Here is a 21,848-nt window from a genome sequence, read left to right as displayed (position 1 = left end):
GGAGTTGGCCAATTCGATCTTGTTCAATGATAGCACTAACTGCAGCATTCTCGTGCTGAAGTCCCTGAATATCCGCCAAATAGAGGGATGACGATGCCCAACAAGATTGAAGAATTAATTATTCCAACCTTCACAGAAATTATTTGTCCGAGCGCAATTATCTAAAGTAGCCTGATGTATATTCCATTTAACAGGAGGGAATCGTGGCGGAACCCGTCTAAATCTAATAACACTGAACTATTCTGAGTTCTATGATATGAACATCTGAACTATAAGCTTACAAACTCTCGGGTTAAAGAGAATTAAAGAGACCAGAACCATGAAATAACAACTATAGATAGATATCAATACTGTTTACAGAATACAACAATTTTAGGAATTCCCACATCATACATCACATATCATAGATAATCTGGATTCCTACCCCTGGCACGCGAGCTCACAAATTCAACTACTGGCAAGCGAGTAAGCGATCAGTTCAAGATCAGCCAATCAGCGTGGCTTTTATAGAACTGAGTCGGCCAGCGGCTGGTTTGTAAACCGAACTGTGAATGGTTTAGAGTTAAACATGGCGAATGTGTCCGCAGTCTTAGCGAAAAATCAAGAGAAAATGTGATTAAAAAACGTCATTTAAAATGTCGAACAGGACGAGAGAGGTGCGGGATATAGCTGACAGTATTCCGGCTGGAGGTCGTGATGATAGAGGAATGGCTGAGAGCAGTACTCACGAGTTGGAGGATGCTACTATCATTGATGTGGATTCATTGAAAAAGTTCACGATCCCGAAAAGGAAAAAATCTCGTAAAGGTAAAAAACATAGATTCATCCGATACAACAGATCAGTACCCATAATCTGACGGTTGCTCTTTGTATGATTATTTCACATTTTGGTACCCACATTTTATTTCAAATCATAAGTTGAGCATGAAATGATGCGTGTTGTAATGATGCGGTTCATCACAAGGCTCAAAGGGGGTACAAATAAATGTTCAATCCAGGGATTCCTTCACCAAGAACCTTAGTGTCTGATGTACAGCAGACACTAAGATGCGAACGACATTTTCTCAATACTCTTAAATCACTGTGACTTTAAACCACTAGCAATCCAGTTTCACTAAACCGATTTGTATCTTAAATTTAATCGTGCTAAAATCGGTTTTATCCTCAAACAAATATAATGAACAAACACAAAACGTCATAAGGTTAGTATAGATAGTTTATTTATCAAAATCGGTTGTTTATTTGCTGAGATATCGCAGTTTGAACACAGGCAAAAATGCCGACAGTAGTTGTGTCGGCAAAAGTCACGCGAATTTGAATGAACGTGTCTGGGTGGTTGGTTACACTAGGATCGTAGAGCGACGGAGATACACTGTGGAGACTGCCACTGCCAGGACTGGGTGAAGGGATTCCAGGACCAATCTAATAATCATCATCATCATCATCATCATCATCCTGGTAACAACCAGCCTCAGTCAACAAACAGGCTGATTACATTCTGCTGGTACTCGGGTTGGTGCAGTGATGTTGGTCGTGGAGATGGGTTTGACTGAGAGGCTGGTTGTAGCTCGAGTCCTCTTCTGGGAGTTTGTTCGGGTATTAATAGGCCTACTTGCATCTTAGTTCTGTATTGTACAAACAATGATTCAAAATTAAACACAGCCCAAAGAGATTTTGTAGTTTACCCGGCCGAGTTCTCATCCCTGGACTCGATGTCTGTAGTAAGATCATAAACTCAGCCGGTTTGAAGTATTGACTTATATCGTTATTTTATAGAATTATTGGAGAAAGTTGGTTTAGAAAGTCGTCAATATTTAAACGATGTTTTACCGTTGGTAACTCAGAGTTTTCACAACCCGATTACGGCTGATTCCGCGTTTCAATTTACGGACGCTTTCCTCATTCATAACGATGACCTTACGACGCGGGTAAGTTAAAAATGAGGATTAGGACTCCACCTGTTCCAATCAGCTATCGATGGTGTACAAAACAAAAGGTCGATTCAATCACAATTTGTTAAATTTTTCGATCAAATTTTATCTAAATTTCAAGCAGCAAATTTTGTCGCTAGATTTTAAATTAAAATCACATCGATTTTGAGTGATTTCATTCTTATTAATCATTCATAGAATTTGAGAAATTGTGGATAGATTTTAATCGAATCTGCGAAAAAATGCGACGTCGCTGTCCAAATCACACAAGCGACACCTAGTGGATTCCGCTTGCCACTAGTGGAATCCTCGCATGCCGCAGTTGACTGCGGAGTCTGGATTATAAACCAGATTCTAATCCCTCTCATTCGACCAGAGTTTTTAGAACAGAGTTGAAAAATTGAAATAACTTTATTTTTTTCTAAACAGTATTTGGAGAGAAGGAAACACATGCGAACTGCCGGATATTCAGAGAAAGAAATCACCGATAGTTACGCTTTTCTATACACTAAAGATCTCGATGCAGTAAGTAATTAAACGTGATTTAATGAATATCGCTATGATATATCATATTCACTTGTTATTAACTGGTTTTTGTGTTCCAGGCTAAAAAGTTGTGCTCAGAAGGAACTTCAGTTGGAAACTGTGAATTCTCTTGCCTCGGAAATCCAAAAATGGGTGAGTTTAATTTTCATAAGAAAAATGAATAAGAGTAGAATTCATTTGTATTCTTCGGTAGAATTAAAATTGGTAAAATTCTAACCAGAGTTGGTGTCAATTCTGAGTTTGTGAGATACAGTAGACTCTGTCTCTTACTGCGGTAAAGTTCAGACCGGTGAAATTCTACCGCGAGTTGGTGTCAAATACTGAGTTTGTGAGATACAGTAGACTCTGTCTCTTACTGCAGTAAAGTTGAGACCGGTAAAATTCTACCCATAGTTGGTGTCAAATACTGAGTTTGTGAAATACAGTAGACTCTGTCTCTTACTGCGGTAAAGTTGAGACCGGTAAAATTCTACCCATAGTTGGTGTCAAATACTGAGTTTGTGAAATACAGTAGACTCTGTCTCTTACTGCGGTAAAGTTGAGACCGGTAAAATTCTACCCATAGTTGGTGTCAAATACTGAGTTTGTGAAATACAGTAGACTCTGTCTCTTACTGCGGTAAAGTTGAGACCGGTAAAATTCTACCCCGATTTTGTGTCAAATACTGAGTTTATGAGATACAGTAGACTCTGTCTCTTACTGCGGTAAAGTTGAGACCGGTAAAATTCTACCGCGAGTTGGTGTCAATTCTGAATTTATGAGATACAGTAGACTCTGTCTCTTACTGCGGTAAAGTTGAGACCGGAAAAATTCTATCCCGACTTGGTGTCAAATACAGAGTAAGAGTTAGTGAGATACAGTAGACTCTGTCTCTTACTGCAGTTAAGTTGAGTCATTCATTTCCATTGACATACTCCTGAGTGGTTTTATACATTAAACAATATATGAACCCCGTGAGTCAAGTGGATACGAGTTGAGAGCAGGTGTTTATAAGAGCTGCGCGTGTTTTATTTCAGCTGTTTGTTTATGTCGTCATGCCGATATTCTCAAACCTACTGCCCTCGTTGATGGACACAAAGCTTGCGTCGTTATTTTCAAAATCATAAAAGGAAAAACGAAATCTATGACGGACGGTAGCAGTGAATTAGAACCGACTCCAAACTTCGATTGTCACATCTCTAAAACGACGCCTCAAACCGAACAAATGTCGTTAAAACAACAGTTTGATTTGTCTCAGGTAATGTCACTCAATTCCCCGATATTTAATCAGCTCTGTGTGTGTTTTATAATAATTCAGTATATTGAATGGATTGTTTAGAGATGTATGGTTGTTATATAAACTGATAGCACAGCTTCGTTTTAACCCTCTAAACTCTGAATTCGTTTGATTTCTTCATGAATCCCAGTTTGAATTTTATTTGACCCGGTTAGAGAGTTCATGTATCCAAATATCCGTAGAAGCAAAAATATATATTTTTGATAGAAGTGATAACAATAAAACCGCATTTTCAAATGAATAACAGTTAAAGGCCACAAATTCTTTTTTTGGGGGGGATCATCCCCTCATCTGGTGAAATTGGTCAAGTGAATTATATACAAGGCTTACTAAATTACAAGTGCTAAATTCTAAGCTTTACTTCAAGCCGAGTTAATTACAACTAATTAGGCCTATTTAGATACATTTTAGAGAAAGAATGAGCTGTTTTGTGATAGGTGTTGAATTAATGAAGGTCGTTAGAATTAGTTATTTGTCCCTGAGCAAAAATTCAGTCCCACTGATATGCAGACATTTTAAGTTGAATTTTGTATGTTTTATGTTTGTTGTAGATTTATATTTACGAATACAACGAAGATTTAGACACCGACGAAAAACCGCGACAAATTCTACCGTACGCCATTTTACAATTTCAATACACGAGTAAAAAAGAGGCGACTTCAAAAACGTCGAAAAATATGAAACTGAAATCGTCTGGCAGTAAACAGCCGCGACCGGGTCACGCCGTACGCAGCAACCCGGACTCTAAACCTATTGTTCCCGATGTGAATTATTTCGTCGTTTGGTCCGGAAAAATACGAACGAATTCCGGTAAATATTCGTGGGATGTTGATCTGGTGTCGTATAGTACAGGAGTTAAACCCGGTAAAATGTAAGTATTCTTCAATCTCTGCTGCTTCACTTTATACACAGTAAAACCTCTCACTGTGAACACTTTTGGTTCCTGGCAAAAGATTCACTGTAAAAAAAAGTGTTCACTCATGAATCATCATTTCATTTATTGTTCGCTAAGACAATTTGCACTGAACAATTACAAATACATTCAAATACAAAAATAAATGCGGTACAGAGTTATCATATATAGATGAAATTTGGTTGCAGCATCGACATGGAGTCCTTTGTGATACGGTTTACATTTAATATATGCGGTTCACTTTTAAACGATATTCACTTAATTGAAAATGAACTAGAAAATTTGTGTCGGCTCCCGATTGGATAAAAAAGTGTTTATTATGGGAGGTTTTCACTATAGAGAGAATTTACTGTATTAGTCGAAGTGTTCAGAAAATTCTGGGCCAGTTACACAAAAGTTGGTTTTAAAGTTAACCGATGGGTAATTGATAAAAGTGAATTTTTACTGCAGTATTTATGTGACCGATTGTTTAATTGTAGTATCGGTGATATAGTAATGCGTATGAAAGTCGGATCGTTAGCCGCTGAGAAACGTTACCTAGATGGCGTTACCGGTATCAGTAAAGTACAGGAGACCTGTCATTACGGCTGGTACTATAATTACTGTGAGCTCCGTGAACAGAAAGGCAGCACTAGTAAACTATCAACTCTAGTTACTCATCTCAAATTTGCAAATCGAGTAAGTTCGGTAGTATCCCTGCAGCAATTCGGGGTACCCTAGCTTTGGAGGGCTGGGTTCGGTAGTATCCTTGCAGCAATTCTGGGTACCCTAGCTTTAGAGGGCTGGGTTCAGTAATATCCCTGCAGCAATTTTGGGTACCCTAGCTTTAGAGGGCTGGGTTCGGTAGTATCCTTGCAGCAATTCGGGGTACCCTAGCTTTGGAGGGCTGGGTTCAGTAATATCCCTGCAGTAATTCGGGGTACCCTAGCTTAAAAGGGCTTGGATCAGTAGTATCCTTGCAGCAATTCGGGGTACCCTAGCTTAAAAGGGTTTGGATCAGTAGCATCCCTGCAGCAATTTAAGGTACCCTAGCTTTATAGAGGGCTGGGTTCAGTTGCTCAAACGTTGCTTATGGCCATTCTTTACTCAGAGTAATTGTGTAGCCTCAAGTGTAGCCTGATAGGAATAAACGTAGTCAGTAACTGCTCAGTGTTGTAGTTCGTATGAAACTCAGTATTTGTTGTTTTAGTTTGAAATGAATAGATATTGATTAATTATGAATTGTGATGAGTGTTATTTCTATGCACATGTACAGGTGATCATACAGAAACTCATCGATGATGTGGATGTATTACTTTTACCAGATGGTGAATTAACCCTCAAATTAGGTAAGTTTAAATTCATTCACTTCGATAAAATCGATACTTTTTAAACCATGAATAGAATAAGATTGTGTGGTAATTAATGATTTTGTGTTGATATTATTTTAAGGGATCCCGATCAATAAGAAATCGTCTCTATCAATTCTTCATTGCGTATTTGTATCGAAGAAGCCTCGAGTCGGATCTGGGAAATATTCCGCCGGAGGGATGTATTCCGGATGGCGTGCTGGAGGAAACAATCCTGTCTCTCCAACTGCTCCATCTACTCCAGTACTAGCAGGTAAATATATCTCGATTTATTTTACGGATTATTGCTGAGTTCCCAAATGTCCCGATTACAAAACACTTCAAAAATATAGAATTTTATGATTTCTTAATCTTGTATTTGACAAATTATTTATAAGTGTCGAACTGTAGCAGGAAATTGTATTTAGAAATTACCCTTGTTGATAGCTATCTGCTATTTAGTTGGTTGAAAACAATTACGGGACCCCAAAATAAATCATGCAAGCATCTGGGGCAACAGTTGTGGTTTAATGCCAACAACAAGAGCTGCTTCTGTTTACCAGCAGAGAAAAGAAGTTCACAGTCTCAGTAACTACTCTTTACGTCATTCATGCCCTTTAGTTTATACGGTACCGATGAAGTACGGTGTTGAGATTGGATAAACCGTTCCTGTAGTGATTATGGAATCAGTTTCCTGCTTATCTGCTGAGATTATTTCAAATGACAAGACGATTTTAGAATCTCATCAAATCAACTGATAAGTCATGTATTGTAAATGGAGTTCACTAATTCAATCCTGAAACTAGGATTTGTCTTATAAGCTGGAGGAATGAAAAATCAGTTAATTCAGATTTGGCAATGTTGCAAGTGTGGTCTGTTTGTTTTTACCATGTGACCAGCTCTTGACCAATCAGAATCTAGGGTTAGGGTTAAGCAGGTGGCCAATTACCATATCAGCTGACCAGCTGTGGCCAATCAGGTGAGGGTTAAGCATGTGGTCTGTTGTCTATTATACCAGGTGATCAGTTCTGACCAATCAGAAGCTAGGGTTAGGGTTAAGCATGTGGACAATTTGCACACCATCTGACCAGCTCTGACCAATAAGAAGCTAGGGTTAGGGTTAAGCATGTGGACAATTTGCATACCATCTGACCAGCTCTGACCAATAAGAAGCTAGGGTTAGGGTTAAGCACGTGGACAATTTGCATACCATCTGACCAGCTCTGACCAATAAGAAGCTAGGGTTAGGGTTAAGCACGTGGACAATTTGCATACCATCTGACCAGCTCTGACCAATAAGAAGCTAGGGTTAGGGTTAAGCACGTGGACAATTTGCATACCATCTGACCAGCTCTGACCAATAAGAAGCTAGGGTTAGGGTTAAGCACGTGGACAATTTGCATACCATCTGACCAGCTCTGACCAATAAGAAGCTAGGGTTAGGGTTAAGCATGTGGACAATTTGCATACCATCTGACCAGCTCTGACCAATAAGAAGCTAGGGTTAGGGTTAAGCATGTGGACAATTTGCATACCATCTGACCAGCTCTGACCAATAAGAAGCTAGGGTTAGGGTTAAGCATGTGGACAATTTGCATACCATCTGACCAGCTCTGACCAATAAGAAGCTAGGGTTAGGGTTAAGCATATTGCCTGTTTATTTACATTCTTGTATGTACACTAGTGAGGTTCAGAACATGAGGATCACTGATTCCTTGATAAGCAAGAAAAAATCCAAATCCAGCTTCAACTTTCAGATAATTTCCGGATATTTTAGGTCAAGGGTCAGGGAAATATTAGGGAGTCTGTTCATTGGTCCAACAGTGCCCACGGCAAATGCAGGGTCTACTTACAGTACGACTTTATTCATAATGGAAACTTCTCTAAATTGAAAAATCCTAAAACTCTTTAAAACTCCTTGAATTTTGTGAGAAACTTTTGATAAACCAAAATCTCTCCTGAATCTAAATATTTTATCCCTGAACGCAATCCATAAGAAAACCTGGAATGATGCAATAAAGTGAACGCGGCAATTGGTCCGGGAGTATTCAACTATTTACCTATTGACTTCAACAAAAAGAACTCCATGTGAAATAGTTTATATAACTCACTACCACTTGTTTCCTGTTTGACTACTACTTGTTTCTAATTGTTTGACTAATACTTGTTTCCTGTTTGACTACTACTTGTTTCCTGTTAGACTACTACTTGTTTCCTGTTAGACTACTACTTGTTTCTAATTGTTTGACTACTACTTGTTTCCTGTTTGACTACTACTTGTTTCCTGTTTGACTACTACTTGTTTCTTGTTTCAGCTTCTTCTAGTCAAATCAGTTTGGAAAATCAAAATTACTGGCTTCCGGAATCGGAGCGAGATCTCGAACAATCCGGTTCCCCGATGTCGATGGACGAAGCCGTCGCGGCGCCCTCTAGCGAACACTATACGTACTATAACCCGAGCGTATCGCTGGACTCGATTCCGGCGACGCAGCCGTCGAGACCGTCCGCTCACGAGCTCCTGCAGACGATCTCCGATCTCGTCACGTCTCATAAACAAACGAGTTCCGAACCCGACAGCATCAACTTGGATCTTATTAATAAGTGTTTAGAGAAAGTACGCAGCGCCGTCGAACCGGGTACCTCATCACCCCCGGCAACATCCGGACAACAATCGGATTACGAGGACGGATTCGTAACCGCGGCGACCGGATTCGAGCGGAGTTCATTAAAAACGGAGGTGACGTTGAAAGCGTTTCACGCGGAGGCCGTGATACAACATAAACGTAACACGGAACTCGCTCGACATCAGGGTTACGTTTATTACTGTGGATACGATGAGTTTATACCGCTTTATAAGCCACAACCTACAATACCTGCTGCTGCTGCTGTATCACGCTCCGACCCAATTCCAATTCCTAATCAAAACAATTTCACCGAGAAACAATTAAAACGCGATCCTCGGTTGTCGCGGCGACGGTCGTCGAGTTCGGTGGAGATGAAGTCGTCGTCTCCGGTGGCGACCGGCGGTATAGACTCCGGTAAATCATCTTCATCTTCCTCTTACGCTAGTTCTACGTCGTCATCGGCAACCACTGCGGGAAGTTTAGATTCGAATTCAAAAGACGAGAATTTATACAATATGATCGTTTTAAAACCGAGTTTAAGCGTTAGGAATTTACTGAGCAGTAGCAACAGCGCCACCTGTCAGTCGGACGACGTCGCTACGGCGACATCAATAATGCCTCCTCCGTCGAGTTCATCTCTCGATCCGTTAACGGCTGAAGATTTACGAATCGACGACGACGCATCGACCCCGACAACCATTCAGTCGTCGTCGGCAACGCCTCAAAGATGGCCGCCAGTCGGACCGCGACAGATTAGTTATGTGCCGACTACGATACCAAAACATAGAACAACAACAACAACAGCAGCAGCAACGAGTTCAACAACGGTGCCAAAAAACGGATTAATTCTGGAGAGGCAGCATTCTGGTTCAAACAACACTGAACAACAACAACAGCAGTATCACAGTAACAACGGGTTAGTAGTTTCATTATCATCCTATATGTGGCGCTAGTGGGAAATAAGTCAGCTCACTAGGGGCAAATCAGTATTCATTATTTGTGAATGAGCTGAAACCAATGATGAATTAAGAGTGATGATAGAGTGTTAAATAGTTGCTCATAGTTTTAACCAGCGGATAGTTGACATGGTGACGGAATTAAAGCTTCATTACTTCGATGTTATTCATCTGCCGGGTATCTGTTACCAACTTATGAGTAACTTGTAGAAGCACATGTAAGATTAATTAACAGCATGTTTTAACCGATCATCGTGATTTTTAAACATTCTTTCTTTTGGTCGCTTACATTTTTGTTTTGTATCTCGTTCTGCTGCTGTGTTGTAGTAATGATTATCTGTTAGTTTATAGACTGGGTATCTATTTAGACTGGTTGCCAGAGGGGGGGCGTGTATTTAGAACTGTTACTCGTTGATACCCGGTCTATAAAAACCAGACCCTCGAACGTATATGGACCATGCAACTATTCGTCTTTGTTGAAGTCCCACATCTTTTTAATCTCGAAAAAAATGTCTTAAACAACTCTTTTTCTAAACATTCGCCGTAGATTTAAGGAAATCTTCCATGTGTGTTGGACTTGAATAAGGGCGGCAAAAACTAGACCCGAATTGGATTCTGAATTTTTGTTTGAAAAGTTGATTTCATTTTGGAGGATATTTTTTCGTTTTTCGTATTCAAACTTTTTCTCCTAATTTTTACTCCGTTATTTTTAGGTTCAGAAATTTTTATTACTAAAAATAGTTGTAATGAAAAACGTAGAAATTATAAACGCATGGGACGAAAGGTAACTGAATGGTTGCATCGATAACTCACCCCCTACGCCTCGCTCTCTCCTCTCTCTCCTCTCCCTCTCTCCCCTCTCCTCTCACATCACTCTAAGATAAACGTCTCATGAGTATGTGATGGTTCAAAGTTCTATACAACTCTTGTGTTACAGTGGGTCCATTTATTACGTTAGAGTGACTTCACATACATTGTTAGGCCTATGCTTAAAAAGAGCATTCATCCGCAAAAAATGTTACCGAACACAAAATATCGTCAATTCTGCATTACTTTGAACTGACACAGTCTTATTGTGGAGTGAAAATTACTTCTTTCAATTATTCATCTTCAATGTTTTCTTGGTGAAGTGAGGTTTATGGATCCCTTACCCTCAGCCTTATGCATGAACACGTAATAAATGGATCCCCTCACCCCTGCCCCCTAATCATATTTCATACACTATTTCTTGATATGTACAAGTAGCAGCGTGCACTCAGTCTATTATTAGCTGCTGTATTTATACTATCAAATGCATCATCTATTAATATCCACTTTGCAGAAAAATTATGTCAAATGTTGCTGTGAGAAAAACTTAAGTTTAACTTTAAGATTGTAATACACTTGTGATCTAGCTTCAGGCTTCGCACTAATCACAATTTCTCCGTATAAGTACACGTGAACCCAGTTTTATAGTTCTGAGACTGGATATTTGAATTGAGAACTGTGAAACTGGATCAGCTGTTCAAGTGTTATCTATTGTATGAAGTAGATCCACAATGATTTATTGATTGATCGATAAGCCTATATCACGGTTAGTGGACTAGTTCAGAGACTGCACACATGCACTCCTATAGAGTGTTCAATACTAACACCTGCCTGACACTTAACACACACAATGTAAATGTAACTAATGCTTATTTCATTATTGTGCATATAATGTTGGATTTATGTTAATTATGAATAGGTAATTGATTCATCTTGACTTGAGTACATTGATTTATAATGATCATGTCTATTGCTTGAATGACGAGATTGTTCGTTAAGGGTCAGTAATGAGCGCGCTCAAAGTAGACACTACTATTTGATAGATAGATAGTGCATAATGTGATCAACCCCCGGATACTCGGCTTAAAGTCAATTCTTGATTCATTCTTACAGTTCCACTATAAGTTCAATTTGACCCCCTACCTAGAGTAACAGAGTGAATTGTGAAGCTGGCTCCTAGGGTAGACTGTTCAACTGTGAGGCTTTAGTTAGCATTCCTAAAGGTTAGGGTTGTTACCATTCAGCACATAGTAGTCGTTCTACTCACTGGGGTCCAGTACAGTATCCACTCACTGGGGTCCAGTACAGTATCCACTCAGCGGTGTCCAGTACAGTATCCACTCAGATCTAGAGCCTGAAATAAAACCCTTGTTGTTCTAAATCAAGCTGTATGATTGATTGCTGTGTATTTTTGTTTTCTCTGTGAAATGTTATGAATTTGAATTTTGATCGTTTTAGGTCCAAAAGGAAATTATCTGAAGACCTCACTGAAATTCCACAACTCGAAAACAGTAGCAAAGTTTTAAAGAGTTCCCCAGCAACAGTTACTAAAGGTACGGTAAACGAACCACACGATTTACGACGATAAATGCAGTAAAACTTATCGATTGATTGATTATTAAATTCGATGTTTTTGCAGAAAATGAAAACCAACCAGAACGTGCAAGAGACCAACTGAATTACTCTACACCGGTAAAACTGCCACTAACCGCGGCAGCGCCCCCTGGTGAGAATAAAGAGAACATTCATCACATGGTATCTATGCACATGTTGCCTCTCCAGTCGCCAAACTCCAAACGACCTCAAACTTCCATCATGTTCCTGACGACTATCGCTCCGAAATATAACTTCTTCACGGGTGACTTCGATTGGAAGAAATCCGGACTCGAGGATCTGTATCCGCAGTTTAAGGATCACCGGATCCACGTCGGGTCCGTGCTTCACGACGTCAAAATAACATTCGAAAATCAGCATAAAGATCATTCACAGATCGGCGAGACATCGTCGTCAAGTGATCAGTTATTGGACGCAGTTCTATCGGCTGTTCATCCTCCTCCTGCGTCGCTGTGAGTATCTCTTCCTACTGCGGCAACTGAGTACATGACCCACTAGTCAGTCATAGCTCAGTTCTATAGCCAATCTAATTACTTATACCCAGCTGTAAGATTTAAGACAACTTGAGATCTTTAATGATGATTGTGCAACTAAGTTCTAATACATTTATCTGTTGAAATTTTACTCTTGAATCAAGTAACAAATGATGAAAATATTTTTGGAGGTTGACGTCAAACTGTTTAATATTGATTGTATGTATTTCAGAGATGCTGCTACTACTGAACCGAGTGAGTTTGAACGTTGCGCTACTGAAAGTGTTCGCGCCGTTTTACACAATGAAGATCTCGGTAACCATAGATACCGCACAGTCAGCTGTAAAATAGAGAGATTACCGCCACCTATCAGGAATAGAGGTAACTAACTCGTTACACGTGATCCATGCGCGTCGATCGAGATAAAATATTTGACGAATTCAAATTTTGTTTCAGCGTCGAAGTCGTTAGATCTGTTTCCGGGAAATATGCTTGATAATTTCGCCGACGTTCTCAAACAACAATCGATCACGAGTTTACCGATGAAACAATCAGATCTCCTAGCAACGACGACGGCCGCGACAGCCTGGGCGAACCTGACGTTCTGCGGTAAGTGGGAGAAAGCCGTCATTCATCGGAAAGACGCTAAAGAGTTGATGAATCGGTCGGATACGAGACGAGTTATAATAAACAGACTCGACTCTCCTCGTAAACTAGCAAACAACACAACTGTGAAATCATCTAACGGTGAAAACTCTGTCGAACACGAACTCAAAAAATCAGTTGGAAATCGAAATTTTGTCGCGATATCGAAAACTGATGAAACAATTACAAATACATCTGATAATGAAGAGATTAATGAAACCATTCGACAAGATTCAACGACTAAACTAAACACTAATACAGAGCAACTGGCAATCCACGCGACAACTATATCATCCGCAACTGAGGTCGCTACGGTAACTGAATCAATACCTGAGATCGCTACGACAGTTGAATCAACACCTGAGATCACTATGACAACCGTATCTACGTCAGAGGTTACTATGACAACCGTATCGACATCAGATGTAGCTGTAACAACTGCATCAACATCTGGGGAATCTGCGGCGACTTCATCAACATCTGTTGCTATGGCTACTGAGTCTATACCAGCTGTTGCTGCGGTAACTGAGTCATCATCTGAGGTTGCCACGGTGATTGTTTCATCTACGGATGAAGTTGATTCTGAAGTGGAGATTATCGAACCTGCTGTTGATCTCGATAGTTCTATAGAAATTATATACGAGAAAATATCGAAATCAGAAGACAGCGAAAATATAAAATCGTTCAAAAAATCATTCCCCGTCAAAATTAAAACTGAAAAGAACAAAGATGTGAAAGAAGTGCCACCTATTGGAATGGAAAGTGACGACGATATCGCCATGGCGATTTGTCAAAGTTACGACAATCCTGTCGAGAAAAACAAAGCGTCATTGTTGCCACGGAATACGAGTACACCGTCGAAACCAGCGCCGTATAAAATACCGAAATCAACAATAACGGTACGTATCCATCGGCAACCATCTCGACGTGGAGTCATTGTTATTTTGATGGTTATCGTGTTTTTTTGACAGGTTTCGAGGAAAGTTGAATCAGATCGTCATACACATCGTTATCAACCTTATGAGAGACCGAAACATAAAGACACGAGAATCAGAACTCCTTACGAGGAATATCGGTAATTATTACTTCAATACTAACGCACCAACAACACATCTGGGAGATTATTGATTATTTGAATGAATCAGAACCAACATTTCTAATCATTATTTCGATCTTAAATTCTGTAGATTACAACTGCCGACCACGCAACTATATCTATTTTGATTTCTGATTTCAAAATCAAATCCTCTTTTTCCATCCAGGCTGGTGTGGTGGGTTTATAAGGGACACTAAGTAGTAATAATCAAATAACTGGGTCAATCCGGGTTTCAAGATTTAAGAAAAACAAATGCTGAATAAATGAATATGTGTTTATTTGTTGCAGGGATTTAAAGCATTTGTTAGAAGATAAAGAAGATTGGATGACAACTGAAGCTCAATTGGAACGCAGAAAACGTATTCAAACTAAAAGTCAGAAAGTTGTTCCCGGGAAACCACGATTTAAAGCTTATAAATTCTGCAGAAGGTACAAAAAAATAATCGTTACCTCTGAACATAAAACTGGGCCCCGAATTTAAACCTGAAGAATTACTACTTTGATACCTAGTTTATAAAACCAGGTCCAGGCGAGCGATTTATTTCAAGGGATAACTTTGATACCCGGTCTATAAAACCGGGCCCAGGCAAAGGATTTATCCCGAGGGATAAATTTGATATTAAGTCCATAAAACTGGGCCCAACTTTCAAACCTGAGAGATAACTTTGATACTCAGTCTATAAAACGAGACCCAGGTTGAGGAATATCCCACTTTGATGCTGGATTGGACCAACTTGTTGAAGGTGTAATAATAAAGTGATGTGTTTGTTTCAGTACTCTACGAGATCTCGTTGATAACCCTCTCCCCGATGAAATCGTAGCCGATGAAATTCTTGAACAGAAACCCGACGACTTCGAGGATCGCAAAAAGAAAGGGAAACTTTTCGATTCTTTCGTCGAGGAAGAATCAAAAATAAACATGGAATTAGAGGTGAATATATAGAACCAGCATGAACGACTGGTTGGGCTGTAAGGGACCCAACCTTTGGGGCTGTCATTAACCCTTTGGGCTATCATGAACCCTTGGGGCTGTAAGGGACCCGTGGGGCAGTCTAGTCTTGTGGGGCTGTCGTAAACCAGTGGGGCTGTAAGGAACCTTTGGGGCTATCATGAACCCTTGGGGCTGTGTGTGATGGTTTAAACCACTCTTCCTTGTGTGATTTTAGATGATTTTATTTTGTAGGATGAGATCAATAAAGGTGCAGCAGCTAACAGCGCTGATGCCACCGATGAGCTTCCAGAATCATCAGCTAATAGTGTTACATCAGGTAATAATAAGAATATGCATGGAAAAAAAAGTAAGAATAATGATAAGAATAATAAAAGGGAGGCAAATTCTGATAAAACACGCAATAGATCCAGAACTAGTTGTTCCAGTAAGCCAACTAGTCAGCACAATGGTAAATCCAATACTAAACCTAGCAGAAAACCCTCCATTGGACCCTTCAAAAAACCAACCATTGGACCTTCCAAAAAACCCTCCAATAAAACCACCATTGCACCTTCTACTAAACCTACCATTGGACCACCCTATAAACCGATCATTGGACCACCCAATAAAGTGATCATTGGACCACCCAATGAAGTGATCATTGGATCACCCAATAAAGTGGTCATTGGACCACCCAATAAAGTGATCATTGGACCACCCAATAAAGTGATCGTTGGACCACCCAATAAAGTGATCATCGGACCATGCAATAAACCAATAATTGGACAATCCAAAAAACCCACCATTAAACCGATAATTGGACCAACTATTAACCCGACTAACAGAGAAACCAAAACAAAAGACACAAGAAAAATCATAGTTGAGCATATCCAAAGTGACCGCAATCTGGTTACCAAGCGACCAGTTACAATAAAATCTAGTAAAACTACCCTACCGCCCGAACGAGTTGGATCTGTTTATCCCGATGATGACTTTTATCATAAAAGAACAGATTTTAACAGCAATGATATTTATAAGGATAATGATAGTAATAGAGATAAAACTGTGTCCAATTCAGTTGTGAGAAGTTTCAATCCATTGTCAGTTAACGGTCCTTTACTTCCCCTAATTCCACAACCGCACCCCTCCGCTAAACCACCTAGATCTTTTTCAAAATGTTTCGATTCGTCAACAATTTATGGCCCTTTACTTGCACCTGATTCTCCTGCCTCTCCTCAAACTTCAGCTAGTTTTGATCCTCAATGTTTTACAAATCGATCAACAGTTTATGGACCTTTACTTCCACCTGATTCTCCTGAAGCCTCCGCTTCAAATGCCCAGCCTAATAGAACATTCGTTTTTAATCAGAATCTACTAAAAGGAATCAACCATCATTTAGGTGGCTTCAACTGATTCATATTCGTCAGCAGTTAGGAATCAGTTCCACCGTTCTGGGGTTATCCTATAACGCGCATCTGTAGATGTGGATCTTGTAGGAACTGTTGTAGACTTTTAAAAAGTATCTGAGGGTGTTGTTTAGTTTTATCAGCCCACAATGTTTCTGATGCGTTTGAATAGAAATTTGCTTTTTCATCCTTGGATCCAGTTTTACAGTTGTGTGGGTTTGATTTTAAAATAAAACTTAACCATTATTCTCGATGAGAGATTAACGAAAATGATAGATATCTGATGATATTGAATTGATTTTATACGGATCCACAACTGTTGAACTGAGTTCACAACAATCATTAGTTTTTGAAGGTGTTTAATGTTGAAGGGTTTTCTTGACATCAATTCCAAAATGCATGATACTTTAACTTATTATTATCTTTCTTACCTCTCACTGATTATCACTCTGAAAATATCAGATATTGAATCCTGCTGATCTGTGGTGTTAGGTCTATATCTTCAATGTGTTTGACATGTTTTATACCGAGTTCTTTAGGTGTTGGTTTTTATAAGACTTTACCTTTTGATATAGAATTTGTTCATTTTCAATATTTTAACTTTAGAATCTTATTTAACTGACACCTGTAAGAACCAGGTTCTGGGTATCACGAAAAACCAGTCAAATCGCGTTGACCATAATCAGTAACAATTTAACCGGAAATTGTCATTCCGTCATGACTTTCAGGTGTCTCTCCCAAATTAGGATGTTTAGTTAGTACCAAAAGAGGTATGTGGGTTGAATATTCCCTATAACCACTGTCCACCCCTATATGATATCAATGTGTTGTAATGTGTTTGTATATATATATATATATATATTGTAGTTAGTAGGTGTGCACTTGTGTCAGTTTAGGGCTACATTAGTACTAATAATAGCATTATGTTGTATTTTTATGATGTTGGTATCGTTGTATGAGCTGACGTTGTTTTGAATGATGCCCGATTCATATTGACGCTTTAAACGGACAAATGACCACAATTTGATTTCTTGGTCGCCTTTTCTCTGCTGATCTCATTACCTTTCGTAAAGTCATGTGATCACTTTTCAAAAAGTTCTGCTATTGCGTTTTGTTAAACGATGTCATCACTTTTCATTTTCATGATGTCATCGCTTTTTGTGTGATTTCACGTGATGATATCATCATTTTTCGCGTAATGACATCACCGCTGATGCAGTATTAAATGATGTCATGATTTCGTCTGTGATTGTCGTTTATTTTTGTACTCTGATCATCATCACTTTTTGTGTAGAGATTTGTCGCGTGTGACGTAATCATTTCTTGTGTAGTTATGTCATCAATTCTCTTATTCGATGATGTCATCACTTATAGTGCACATGTAGGCTGCATCTGCCATGATTTGTAAATAGATCACGGTTTATCTGTTTTATTTTTTCTGTATATTATGTTCACGTTACCTAGCGCCACCTATCTGTAGGTTTCACGCAATATTTTTGTTTAATCGACATGTATAGCTTGTCTCAATGTTCATATACATCAAACGTTGCTTATTGCTTGTGTCTGCATGTGTGTGTGCGTGTGCGCGTGTGTTGTGTGCGTGCGCGTGTGCGTGTGCGCGTGCGTGTGCGCGTGTGTTGTGTGCGTGTGCGTGTGCGCGTGCGTGCGTGTGTGGAGCTTGTATCATACATTTATCCCTTGCAGTTTCTTTGGTTCTTTAAGATTTCATTCATGTACAGTTGGACGTGTAATTCGAATTTGATAATTTTAACACTAGGGGGCGGATAGGTTGATAGGTTGAGTTTTATATCAATGGTTTAGTGTATTAGTGTAAAACTGGTGTTCAGCATCTTATTCAATTTCTGTTCTGTAATTTCTAAACGTTGCACAATTTTGCAATGATCGATGCTGAAATATAGAATGATCTGAAAAGGTTGTTGAAATCATCGAAATATTTGTTTGTCAATATTGAAAACAATGTTCAATGAATTGTTAATATTATATAAATATTATAGTGATTATTACACTTTGTTTGTTACAGTCTCAATAATTACAACTTAATAGATGAAATATATTATCATCAATGTAAATAAATAAGTCTTCATAGAATCATTGTATATCCGTCTAAACCTACCCCTAAAATTACTATGCCTATCCCTAGATATCGGCATATCTATCCCTGAATTAGTAATTAAACCCTTTGTCACCATTTTGATACGAGTGGTCAAGATTTCGAAAAAATATTTCTCATATTTATGGAGAGAAAAACCTAAAGCTGAATCAAATCTATTGGACACAAATAGGTGAAATATGTTCTCTTCATGAGCTGAGAGCCGAGAGTCCCTATTTTAGTGAGTGGACTCACTGCTGGTCTCTGGTTTATGCCGAAGTTCAACCGCTGAATTTGGATACCACAGTTTTAACCGATTGCAATATTTATTTTGGCTCTTTTGTTGCGTGAATATTCAATTTATCTAATTTCTGATATTCTTTCGTCGAGAAATTGTCTTCCCGCTTTAAAGCAGTTTTATAGGATCTTGAAAAAAAAAATTGACGCAATAAAATTCTATACAAGGTAAAAAATCAATATTTTCAAGGTCACGTGGGGTCAGTTTTATATTTCTTTCAATAAAATTTAATTTTGATTGTTTACCGTTTTGCCTTAAGAAGCGATATTGGTGGTTACCGTTCAAAAAGAATATATAATAATTTGAAATTAAGAATATGAAAATTTGAAATTTGACCAGGGTCTGGTTTTATTATTGACCAGATTGAACTGTAGTCCAGGACCCAGTTCGACTAATAGATTTTATTTTCAACTGCGACATAATTAGAAATGAACTCATTTTAACTTCAGAGTTGAATCTAACTCAGAACTGTGGACTCCGCTCAATCGCAGACCCTGTGTGTCAGTGTACTATTAATCTTTGAAAATCTATGAAACCGGCCCCAGATTGTTTTGTGGTAAATCAGAAAACTTTCAAAATGTTAAAATATTGTAAAATGATTCTCCATAAAGTCAGGCATCAAACATTTGATGAAAGTTTCATGAAGTGATTCAATATTTTCACGAAATCTATCTGAATTTTTTGGTTTAATTTGTTTTAGAAAATGGATATCTTATTGTCAATGAATTTATGTATAAAACTGACCCCTAAATGTTATATTAGATTTACTAACACAAAATATGAAATGTTTACAACAAAATATCAGTATGGATAAAATAACGATTTGTTATTGAAATGGGAATTGGTTGCATGAGAAACATTTATTGAATTATTGGCCAAATTTTTCGGTTAAAATATTCCTAGCTAATTGCTGCGTAGTAACTTTTCATGCCTGATTCTTACTAACAATAAATCATTAATTTCTCATCGTTAAAGTTGCGTACACAACCAGCCTGTCCTACGAAAACTATACCAAACTTTATCCAGTGTTTGTTTCATGATAAGATTTTTTAAGAAGATTTATTTAGAAAAATGATTTTTTCTACGACTTTTTGATTTCAAATTGAAGGTTAGACACTTATTGTGGCTGAGTATTGTGGCTTAACAGAATAGCTTCTGATTTCCACGGACCTCACTTTTCAATTGTACCATTCATACCTATTGAAAGTCAATAAGGCATAAATGACTGGTCACGGCAAGTTTAACTTGTGCCAATTCTCTAAGTATCAGGTTTTGTATTGTAATGGATAGTCAATGTGGTCAGTAAAAACATCTAAAACTGTCAGAAGATTTGAATTGATGTTTTCCTGTTATGATTTTTACGCTTATACGTGCAATCAAATTACAAAGATGAGCCATATCACACATATTCGTTATGTCAACAGTGATACACGGTCAAATTCATGTCTTCAATAAGTCATTTGTACTCGGTCACAAGTCACTGAAATTTCAATGAAAAGTGTTCACTGGTTCCTAAAAATACCATAAAGAGGGTGTGCCCATCACGAAACAAATAACGACTTGATTAAGTTCCATACAGTTTTCGTGGTACAGGTTATATGTAGTGTATGTAGAGACAGATTGCCAACTGTTTAAGCCACTTCAGATGAGATGATTACATTATCACTATCCTCAGTTATTCATAGTTTAAATGTTGTATCGGGAATCGTAGCTTCTTGACGTACTGGATCCAGTTCCACAGTTGTGAGTTAAGATTTGACTCAGAGTTGTTAACTCATTGAAAATGAACTGATTTAAACTCGAAGTTAACTCATGACTGTGGAACTGGATCCTGGTCTGTGGGTACCTTACTCGGGGTCCGATCTAAGGAATAAAAGCCCGTCAAAAATCAACTTGCGCCACACAGGCAGTCCGACTGGAGGCACAGGAGGCACAATCATCTGTTGAATCGAACGAGAAAAAAATTTTTGAAACATAAAATGCACTATCCCGGCGGACAAGTGAAAATAATAACCTGCTTGCCCCAATAAGAATATACATGTCCTGGGACCGATGGGACATGTGTTTAGATCGGTCCGCTTCATGATCTAATTCTCTGACGTCTTGAAATCTTAATCTCAATATCTGACTGCGAGTTGGCATTCTGTGTATGACGCATGTATTTCTTGTTATTTTCAGTTCCAGTGTTTATTTCCAGCTCAGCATGTTGCCAATCTTAAACCGATTATTGCTTCTTGTTTTTGGTGCATGATAGAATGATTGTCTCCCTGTTTTCATCTCACTTAACTCGCTCTCAATTCTTTCCATCATTTCTGCATCAGTTGCACAAAAATCTCACAAAAAAAACAAACAATTCATTTTAGATAATCATTGATAAAACACGATCCGTATTATGACGATAATCTATAGAGAATACCACAATGATAACTATTAGAAATAGTAAGTCTGAAAAATACTCATTCCTGAAGATGACTGTTAGGATATAGTCCAAACGTTGAATAAAACTACACTAGCTCAAGGAAACACTTTTGGACTTATCAACATTTTGTTATTATTTTGGGATTCTCTATAGAGTTCATTTTAGACTCAACACTTTGTAGTTCTCGCCGAAATTGTGTTATTCATGTTATGTTCTATCGATTCCAATTTTTGCCGTTGTTTGACCTAGTTTTACTTTTTTCTCCGTAGATGTCGAGAGCGTGCTCAGTATCGAGGAGGTGGCGCCACTGTGTTTGTTCTTCGAAACGAAAAAGAAGCGTAAAGGGGAATATAAACTACACCCGATCGATCGAGAGTTTACAATGATCGGTAAGAGTTGAGCGTCCGGTCTCCAACAGTCTCAGAAAAACATTTAATTCCTAAATCAATTCGACATAAGCTGAATTAACGCACAT

At 38.5% G+C, this 21,848-nt stretch overlaps 1 protein-coding gene across 1 annotated transcript in view; it reads left to right on the top strand.

Moving 5' to 3' along the window:
* Positions 1 to 635: 635 nt before the first annotated feature.
* Positions 636 to 21,848, top strand: part of LOC141901116 (uncharacterized) — a 35,531-nt gene continuing 14,318 nt past the window's right edge. The window contains exons 1-19 of the mRNA XM_074788203.1: positions 636 to 807; positions 1,777 to 1,928; positions 2,361 to 2,456; positions 2,537 to 2,609; positions 3,494 to 3,714; positions 4,305 to 4,624; positions 5,146 to 5,344; positions 5,922 to 5,994; positions 6,098 to 6,268; positions 8,310 to 9,534; positions 11,840 to 11,934; positions 12,021 to 12,447; positions 12,701 to 12,849; positions 12,925 to 14,012; positions 14,085 to 14,188; positions 14,498 to 14,638; positions 14,984 to 15,140; positions 15,393 to 15,477; positions 21,643 to 21,762. Of these exons, the coding sequence (XP_074644304.1) occupies positions 636 to 807; positions 1,777 to 1,928; positions 2,361 to 2,456; positions 2,537 to 2,609; positions 3,494 to 3,714; positions 4,305 to 4,624; positions 5,146 to 5,344; positions 5,922 to 5,994; positions 6,098 to 6,268; positions 8,310 to 9,534; positions 11,840 to 11,934; positions 12,021 to 12,447; positions 12,701 to 12,849; positions 12,925 to 14,012; positions 14,085 to 14,188; positions 14,498 to 14,638; positions 14,984 to 15,140; positions 15,393 to 15,477; positions 21,643 to 21,762 (5,068 nt within the window). The remainder of the gene's footprint in view (positions 808 to 1,776; positions 1,929 to 2,360; positions 2,457 to 2,536; positions 2,610 to 3,493; positions 3,715 to 4,304; positions 4,625 to 5,145; positions 5,345 to 5,921; positions 5,995 to 6,097; positions 6,269 to 8,309; positions 9,535 to 11,839; positions 11,935 to 12,020; positions 12,448 to 12,700; positions 12,850 to 12,924; positions 14,013 to 14,084; positions 14,189 to 14,497; positions 14,639 to 14,983; positions 15,141 to 15,392; positions 15,478 to 21,642; positions 21,763 to 21,848) is intronic.

This window comes from Tubulanus polymorphus, chromosome 3 (assembly GCF_964204645.1).
Source record: "Tubulanus polymorphus chromosome 3, tnTubPoly1.2, whole genome shotgun sequence".
Classification (NCBI taxonomy): Eukaryota; Metazoa; Nemertea; class Palaeonemertea; order Tubulaniformes; family Tubulanidae; genus Tubulanus; species Tubulanus polymorphus.
This window is presented reverse-complemented; position numbering and strand designations above follow the sequence as displayed.